The 10,206-nt window shown below is 35.9% G+C and overlaps 1 protein-coding gene across 1 annotated transcript in view; it reads right to left on the reverse strand.

Moving 5' to 3' along the window:
- Positions 1 to 9,791, reverse strand: part of LOC308681169 (transmembrane protein 132D) — a 43,142-nt gene extending 33,351 nt beyond the window's left edge. Inside the window, exon 1 of the mRNA XM_081349822.1 lies at positions 9,296 to 9,791. Within this exon, the coding sequence (XP_081205948.1) occupies positions 9,296 to 9,368 (73 nt within the window). The 5' untranslated portion in view covers positions 9,369 to 9,791. The remainder of the gene's footprint in view (positions 1 to 9,295) is intronic.
- Positions 9,792 to 10,206: the final 415 nt, after the last annotated feature.

A 10,206-nucleotide genomic window follows, 5' to 3' on the forward strand; every position in this document is an offset into this window, starting at 1 on the left:
ACAAAGCAGCTTTACAGAAAGTAATGACGTTAATGTTTTAATATCGTCATACCTTACAGTTGCATTAAGCAGATTAAAGCTGGCCGATTATATAGGTCTTGTATGTAAGCAGGTCAAAGCTAGCCTGGTTAAAACCAGACCATTCTCAGTAGTAACTGAGTTATGGTCTGGCAAAGCACCTTTAATAACTCATTTCCAAAGGGGGCGTCACCAACGGACGTCGCTCAAATGCCTCTGGGCACAATTGGATAGACCTTAAACTCCTAAAACCAATCAGAGATCGTCATGTGTAAAGCCATATGCTGCGTCCCAATTCGCCTATGTTACACTACTATGCCATATGTACTCTTTTTGTGAAGAAAATGTATTTACTTTTGAATGTGTAGCAAAAAAAGTAGGCAACTTTGGGACATACTACTTCGTCATCTTTATCGGACGGATCTGTCGCGTGCATCCCGTCATGTAAACTGCCCTGTCAATCATCTTGTCACAGTTAAAATCCTCTATTAAATCTAATTTAATTTCCTACCGTTTCGGAGTGAAATGTAGTAGTATGTTCATCTGCCAGTGGGTCTTTCATGGAGACTGTCCTCATGTGTTTGCAATTTGAATATAATAATGCATTTAAAAGTTGGTGCGCTTCACCAACGCACGTCGGAGTGGACGTCGCTCAAATGCCTCTGGATAGGCTGACCTAAAACCAATCAGAGCGATCGTCATGTGTAAACCCCGCCTCAACGTTTCTGATTGGTGCCTTGATTTCTCGGCATGGGGAAATGGACTTGATTGAGCTCTTTGCCAGACTTACTTGCAGAGCAAATCTAAATTTGCCGGAAGTTGTCTGGGTTTTCCCAGGCTAGGTCAAAGCTGGAATACTTACATATCCAACTTTATATAAAGAGCTGGGGAATAATATAGTTACATTTTGCAACAAAAAGAATCAAGGAGTTGAGATTTGCTCTCTCTCTCTATACAGCAGCTGAGATTTGCTGTATACAATATTCTGCTTTACATGAGTATACTAAAAGGTAAAGTAGGATGTGTTATATTTTTCGACTATATAACATTTAAGCAGTTTAGATTTGCTATGTAAAGTACATACAGTATATTAATTTGAGTGTACTGTATTTATCAGGGTAAGGTTGGATATACTTACAGTAATTTATAATTATGAAATGTGAGGTGTTGTTCAATTTATAACAATTTGTTATAATGACAAGCCTAGTGACTATTTGGTGATGTGTATCACTGCCACGGTTAAGCAATGCAAATAAAAGACAGGTTAAAAAAGTTATTGGATTGGATGCCGCCATGAATACAAGATGATGTAAGTCTCTGCATTCAGCCCGAGATGCCAATGTTTTTTCGTATTGAATTTACACTCCTTTCAAGTTTATCACTTTGTACCATTATATCACATATACTGGCCTTTTTATGACACTTAAATCACACTAAGAAATGCATGTGTGCATCATAGCAAAATTTCTGGCATGAAAATATTCTGAATCTCCCAATTTAAATCTCCCAGCATGCAGCACTGCCACTCTGCCTACACTGTTTTGAATCTAATTTAGCAGTCTTTTAACTAAGGATTCAACAATTTTTTCAACAGTTCTCAATATAGATGACATTCCATTATCCAAAAAATATATAGAAATCTGTGTAAATATGAGACTGTTGTCCTGACTATATTGTGGGTCAACATTCTTTGCAATGGTAGTCATGCAACAGAGTTCATTCAGTAAATCATAGATCATTTCCTCAAAATTATTTTTAATGTATCCTAACGGAAATTTATAGAGTGTGAGAAGTTTGCTCTGAGATAAACAATACTGTGTTTGACCAATAGAAAATGTTTTTTTTTTTTCAAATATGTTTCTCAGTAATTCATCCTTTCTGTTGTAATTTGCAACCAAGCAAACATATTTTTATTGTTTTACATAAGTGTGCTAGCGCAACATAAAAAAAAGCCACTTAGTTTGATACTTTGCCATATGGCAAAGGCTCATTCATACATTTCCGAGGCCACTTAATGTTAGCTTGCCTCAGTAAATCATAAAGTGCTGTCATTAAAAACACCTTATCACATGTGCAAAAGAAAACTATTGGTAGATTGACATTTCCACTGCAAGATTAGGCTGCAAATATAGAAGAGCTCAAATAAAATAAAAAATTGCAATAGAGATATGGTTAAAATAAACTAAAATAAAATGTACTGTATGAATGATGATTTTCAAAGGAAATACTGTCTTTAATATTTATAATTCATTAACAAACTTAACGTGACTCGGCTTGGTCATAAGAGGCATGTACTATGTTTGTCAAGTATACAATAAAGAGAGCTGAATTTATGCCCTGGTCTGCTACCACATAATATGAAAATATGAATATTACATTTTACTAAGATGGAAACCAAATACCAAATGTAAATCTGCAATATTGCACCCAATGCAGCCTATTTTAATCCACCCAAGCTTCACCCACTTTCATCTTATAGGCGCAATATCAATTTAATATTCTAGTAGATCCATGAAAAACTCCTGCGGATTGGTAAACTCAGAGAAGTCTGAGATCCAACATTGTGTATTATATGCCAGTAAAATGAAAAATAAAAAAAATAAAAAAATCAACTCCAATAACAAGGATGAGCTCAAAAGGATGAGTCCAAAATTCCTGGAAATAATTTTTTTAAAAAGCAGATTGAGTGGTAGAGTCATGCAGTGAAAGGCCAGTTGACTCAAACTAATCTCAAACTGAACTCATGGCACATGACAACCCCTACACTCACATTTACAGCTGAAGCAGTCACAGAACATGCAAAGAAGAAAGATTAATCTGAACTGGATAACATTCTGCCTGGCTGACATTGTCATTTAAATTATAGTTTTTTTCTGTGTTTTGCACAGTTGTTAGGGAAAAAGTAAGTGAACCCTTTGGACTTATTTTGGACTGGATTTCTACACAGATTGTGAAATTGTGTATAACCAAACACAGACAAACAAACCATTCAGTTCAGGAAAAAGTATATGAACACTTTTTTTTCATAGAACTTTTTTGTGCACAGAAATACAGTTAATTGTGTCCAAAACAACAATGAACTTCACTGAACCTCGAGAAAAAAAAAAGAGAAAGGTTTGAAATGACATGAGGGTGAGTAAATGATGACAGAATTTTCACATATGTAAACTATGCCTATTCCACTTTCTCCTAATCTCTTTAGAAGCAACTTCACACTTGTTTATGCTACTTAAAAACGTCTAAGACCAAGGTTACATTTTTGAGCACAACATTTCTTTAGTGTTTAAAGTTTAAATGCTTCTTTCATGTCAAAATATCTGATCAGATAATCTGTATATTTGTTTAGTGTTTATTATATTTGTGTATTTGTATGATGCTCTAATAAGCCTGCTAGCCATACTATGGGGAAAACAGTGTTAATGATGCATGCTAAACACTGAGATAAATTCTTAGTACATTTAATGTTCATATTAATTGTATAAATGGGGAGTTACATTTTTAAATAAACTAGGTATGACTATGAAGTCATAAATAGCATTTTAGCAATTAGATGCATGACTTTGGCAGGTAAAAATGTTGGCATAGGCATGAGAAACACTGGTAACACATCATAATAAGGTATCATTTGTTTAGTAAAATGCATCAGTTTACATGATCTAACAATGAAAAATTACTCAAAAGCATTTATTATTCTTAGTTAATATTAATTTCAATGAAAAACCAAAGTTGTATCCAAGTTTGTGAATCTAAAAGATCTGCAAAGTTTTAAAGATCAAAATGCATGACAAATAAAGCTATTGTTTGTCGTCTTCTAAAAGAAAGAATGGATTCTGAACTGATTTAACGAGTCGTTACATGCCAACATAACAATGAAACACATTTGCATAATGCCAGCCTATGCTCTTCCTTGGGTGCCCGCGAATGACATCTACTTTGACCATCCCTCAAACACTGTAGTTGTAGCTGAGGCCTGGGAGAGTTTGGTTTGTGTTGTCAACATGTCGAGAAGATGCTGTTTTCAGCACTGCAAATCCACTTTACATGCAATTCAAAAGGATGAGGACTAGAAAAACCGGCACCATCATTCATATCACTGTGTATTCAAGTGCCGAGGAAGCCTCCAGAGCTGAAATTCAGATATGGTAATAGGCGTTTCCTTTCTGACACGTGCTGTAATTGGTAGACCAATCACAACAGACTGGACCGTCTGACCAATCAGAGTGGAGTAGGCCTTTGGAAAGGGGTTGTTTAAAGAGACTGAACGAATGAACTCAGACTCCTTGAGAAATGAGGTGATGCACAATGTATAAGAAAATGAAAGCGATATATATAGTAATAAAAAAAAATACTATGGAAGTAAATGGACACGTCAACTGTTTGGTTACAGACATTTTTCAAAATATCTTCTTTTGTGTTCAGCAGAAAAAAGAAATTCATACAGGTTTGAAACAACTTGAGGGAGAGTCTATGATGACAGAATTTTCATTTTTGGGTGAACTATCCCTTTAACCTTCGATGAATGTAAACTTTAGAAGTAGTACTTTAGAGTACTTTAGAAATTATTTAAAGGACTAACATAAAGTGAAAGTGACATGTGAAGGCCAAGTATGGTAACCCTATGAATTTTTCCTCTGCATTTAACCCATCAAAGTGAGTGTACACATTAGGAGTAGTGAGTACACACACAGCAAACCGTGGACACACACACACACACCCGGATCAGTGGGCAGCCATTTTTGCTGTGGCACCCAGGGAGTGATTGGAGGTTAGTTGCCTTGCCCAAGGCACAAACAAAGATTTGATGTGCTGTAACATATTATTAGACGTTAACTAATAGGACATTATTGTAGTGCAACTGTAACAACGATACTAGGTTTGAGAGCAGAAATAAATAATACTGTTTTAATTTCACCCTCCATAAATATTCTTGCAAAATATATAGTAAAATCACTCAGATTCTATCCATCCATGCATTATCTGTTCAGTCCACCCTAAGAAAGCATTCTGCTGACTGCATGTGCTCAGCAAAATGGCTTTAACGGCAACAGTGGAGTGAATGATGTTCTAGATCAGGGCTTCTCAACTGGTTTTGCTTCAAGACCCAGAACGTACATTTTAAATCAATTGGTGACGCAACACAATACCAAAATTGCAACAAAAAATGTACTTGAAATATATTATTATTTATTAAGCCAATAATTAAACAATTGATAATGCAAGATAATATGGCTAGTTTGATTTTATTATTTGCATTTAGTTTTACTGTACTAAAGGTTTACTGTAGGTTTCATAGACGTTCGGACAAACCTAAATTGTGACCCTGGACCACAAACCAGTACCAAGGGTCAAGAGATTTATCATCATCAACATCATCTGAAAGCTGAATAAATACAATTTCCATTGATGTGTGGTTTGTTAGGATAGGACAATATTTGGCCGAGATACAACTATTTGAAAATCTGTAGTCTGAGGGTGCAAAAAAATCGAAACATTGAGAAAATCGCCTTTGCGATTGTACAGCATTCACTCACAAAAAAAATGTTTTATATATTTATGGTAGCCTGACTACGTCAGACTTCGTACTTCCGCTCAATTTCATTTCGCTTCTGTACTCAGTCTGAGACAGCTTCAGAGCTTTCTGTTTGCCACCGGTCTGGAAACAGCCGGGCCAATCAACGAACAGAGGGCGGGCTGAGAGCCGTGACGTACACGCTGATTGTACCGTGGATGCGTAGATTTACTTCACATAATCTGCAAAAGTCGTTCACAGCCATGTTCACTCCGGTATTTCGCTCGATGGTTTTGTTTTCGCATCATACATGTGTTTTTTTACAGTCTATGGTTTACAGTGAAAGTTAAATGCGGCTGAGCATGCGCATAACACACGCCATAACCAAACGTTATGTGATTGGCTTACGGGTAACCAATGATTTTAAACTTCAGACAAGCGCCCCCTAGCAAGAGAGAAAACACTTCTCTGTTATGCCATTCCAGACTCTGTCTACGAAGCAAAGTGAAGTAGCAGAGTCTGGTATTACCAGGCTATATTTATGGTAGGAAATGTACAAAATATCTTCATGGTGATGGTGAACATGATCTTTACTTAATATTCTAATGATTTTTGGCATAAAAAAAAAATCGATAATTTTGACCCGTACAATGTATTGTTGCGACGTGACTGGATTTATGACCCAGGGTCACAATTGTGAAAACATTTTTTTTTAAACAAGAAACTCTTGAGTAGTTAAGGAAACATTGGAAAAAGCAGTGGGTTTCACCACCATGCTGTGAGAATACAGTCTCAAAGGACTACAAACAGTAGCTGACAGCGCAGATGTCCCTTTGAGACACATCAACAGTTGCTACTCTTCTTCCAAATACCTCAAACTTCTTTAAATAAAACTGAAGATGACACTCTTTCTTGCTATGATAGTTCGCCCAAAAATGTAAATTCTGTCATCATTTAATCACCCTCAAAGTCTTCTGCTGAACACAAAAGAAGATATTTTGAAGAATATTGGTAGCCAAACAGTTGATGGACCCCATTGACTTCCATAGTATGGAGAAAAAAAAATACCATATAAGTCAATAGGGTCCATCAACTGTTTGGTTACCAATATTCTTCAAAATATCTTATTTTGTGTTCAGCAGAACAACTTGAGGGTGATTAAATGATGACACAATTTCCATTTTTTGGGTGAACAATCCCTTTAAAACTCCCAATCACCACTTTATGTCTAAAGTTGTTGTCTTTATAGTTGCGGGGTGGACACTGCTATTCTTTTATATTTAGAAAGATTTTTAGAACTATATCCATATTGTAATTGTTAAAGTTATCATCCTTGTTGTGAACGGGCCTGAATTAATGAATTGACATTTTCCAAACAGTTTAGAGTTCTGTAATGTTTTGATTATCTGTGTGTGTTCATCAAACATTTTGTTCAGGTAAAGCAGGGAAATTAAGCAAATGCAATTAATTACAAATAATTCAATGCAGCAGTTATAGCACCATTTACGCTCCAGGATGTACAAGGACAGATGGCAGAGCAGAGTACATTTACACTGACCAATTGGAGCCTTTATGCTGGATGACTTTGGTACTGATGACATAAATATAATGTTATGACAGCTGTTAGTTTAAAGCAGATACTTACATGATTATACTACATTATCATATTGTCAACAAGCAAGCTTGCATGCTACCTTTTAAGTCAGCACCAACCTTTGTAATACATCCTTAATGCCAAATGTCACCACATTAAACTCTAAGAAGGAGATTTAAGGGCATCCTACTGCTGAAGGCTTGATGTGGAAAACTGATGGGGACTAATGAAGTCTTACACAGACGGTTAACATTTTACAGTATATCAACAGACAATATTGAAATGAATGTAAAACATATGCCTGCAGATAACTATGGCATATATAGTCATCTGATATCAGTCTAACCTGTTACATCCTAAAAAAGTAAGTCATTGACTAACAATTATGCAACTACTGTATATGAATATTTAGCAAGTCATCATACTGGGTCTACTGAATGCAAGCAAGCCTTTTGATATCTTTTTCCTCCTTTCTCTCTTTTCCATCATCAATATTCAACCTGTATGGTTTAATTTCTTGAACTTTTAAAACAAACCAATAAAATTCGGCATGAATTTCAGAGAGTGAAGCTGTTGTATGCACCACGATACTGAGTTGAACAAACGGTACTTTAACATCGAAATGTTGATTAGCCAAGTGCATTTCCGAAAGGGCTTGATTCTTTTGCTTATTTTGGAACTAGTTTTGTTGGTAGAGACATAAAATATATAAACTAACTGGACAAATTTTGTCTGAAAAGTTACTCAATATTAACTTTGTTAGAGTTGTTGTATAAAAGCATACATATATCATGTTTATTTAAGCAGTACAACAATAGCGCAATTGCTTGTGTGACATTGTATAAATTTCTCATGTGTAACAACACAGAAGTGATCTTAAAATGTCTTAAAAAACATTAAAGAGACAGCACACACACAGCACGGATGTCTCAGCGACTGTGAATGAGAGAAGCTGTAGAAACTGTTTCTGGGACAGGATGAGCACTAATCCTATCCAGACCATGCCTTGAGAAACAAGCACTCACTACAAAAAAAAAAAAAAGAGTACAGAAAGGACTGACACAGATGAGAGAAATGAGAAACTAAAGCGTGAGAAGTGAGCAAAGACCTTAGAGGGATGATTGGGAATGATCCTGTATCCAATAATTCCCTTAAAACTTATTTGAAAAATCAGTTTCATGGGGATTTAATCTTTATCATACTTTTATCCAGAATGTTTAAGGTCTTGAATGGAAAGTAACTTCTGCAGATAAGTAGGCCTATACAGATACATATAAATATAGATTCATGTTTGTCAGAAGGATCGTGCCCATTCATAAGACGGCACGTGCCAATGCCATGGAAGAAATCACACATTCTCAAAATTTGGCCAGCTGCACCAACTGAGTCACTTTCTGCAGATCATTTGCTTTAATAAGAATTTTTTTCAGCCTCTAGTAGCCTACCCACCATAATGCCACTTAAAATGTGTTTTTTTTTTCCCCAATTCATGGAACATTTCAGAATATATGAGTAACGTCTTATTTTGTATTCTGTACTATACTGTACAGCCTTTCCTTTCCTTTAGTTATGAGTTATCTTTCCATCGGCGTCAAAGAGAACCACGAGTGACCCCTCTAAAAAAATAAAGGTGTATGATGCGTATTTTCCATAAATTGAAGAAAAATGCATGGTTAATAGTTTTAATTTTAATATAATTTCAACCAATTATGTCAAAATCATGACACTGTGCGATTTTAATTATACAAACCATAGCTATACTGTACTGTTTTAATCTGTATAATGTACTGTAAGAAGGGTTTGAAGTGTTCCCTAAGACATTTACTTTGATTTAAACCATTAACTTTTCATGCTACATTCGTTTAATGAAAGATAAAAATAACCTATGTGTGTCTCTAAAACTGAAAAAAAAAAAATGGAATGGAATGGGACACAGTCAACCTTAAAGTATAGACTACTGTAAAATTCCTGTTCAATATTCTGGCTGTTAACAGAATGACCTGTCTAAAACGAGACTGCATCTCGAGTCAGGCATTAAAGATATTCTGAATGCTTCTGGATTCATTTTCAGGTTACAAACCCCTTACACTGGTCCTAAATACACTACTATTTACAATGACCCAAGCATTATGATTCGCCTCTTCCAACTTTTAGACTTTAAGAAATCAACATACCTTGAGTGACAGCCGTGATTATCGTTGGCAATAATATCTGCAGAATCCGCCATAGGTGAGAATAGACGCTCATTTTGGCCAAAGGGGTTATCTATGATATGTCCCATTAACGTTTCTGACATTTATGAACCCTAAACAGGAGAGACCGAGGCGCGCATTTGGTCCGTCGGCATCATGATGCGGTTTTACCTGTGGAATCTTCACCTGTGCACGCGCTCCACAGATTCACTATGAAGAGCTGCACACTTCTGAATAATTAATTCCAACTGGAACAGCGGCACGTGAGCCGAACCTTGACTGGGAATCTTTAGTTAGATGTATTAGTTTGGAACCCATTTTGTTGATCTTCTCTAAATGAATGCACAGCTTTCCATTATAATCCAATGAATGAAAGGTAATATTTCAGTTTTCTCTTGTTTGATAGATAGCCTAACTCGTCCTTGTGGTCTCGTCCGTGTAGAAAGTGTCCTGACAGCGCGAGACACCACAATCATCTGTCCGCGCGTCACCCATCGCGAGCTTTAGATCCTCATCAGTCCAGAGCACGAGCGACGGGATTTACTGCTAGCAATGAATTAAACACAGACAGGCATTGAGTCATGCGATTAACTGCTCAACGCAGTGTGTATACGACCACAAAGAGATTAAATATGCTTGTGTTATTGCATGATAATATTTGTAGTGTAACAGTGTGAAATCGTAAACGTAAAAAACGCCAAAAGTTTCTGTTAAATCACCAAATCTGTCATTAAGTCAGCCTGTGCTTTGGTTGTGGAATGACAGTGACATCCCGTGGTCATGTTTGAGACTACATTTTGTTTATTTATTTATTTATAATTATTATTTTTTATTTTTTATCAGAATACACCCCTTCGTTGGCCAATAATAATATCAACAACATATTAATAACA

Source organism: Scardinius erythrophthalmus, assembly GCF_964197995.2.
Source record: "Scardinius erythrophthalmus genome assembly, chromosome: 20".
Classification (NCBI taxonomy): domain Eukaryota; kingdom Metazoa; phylum Chordata; class Actinopteri; order Cypriniformes; family Leuciscidae; genus Scardinius; species Scardinius erythrophthalmus.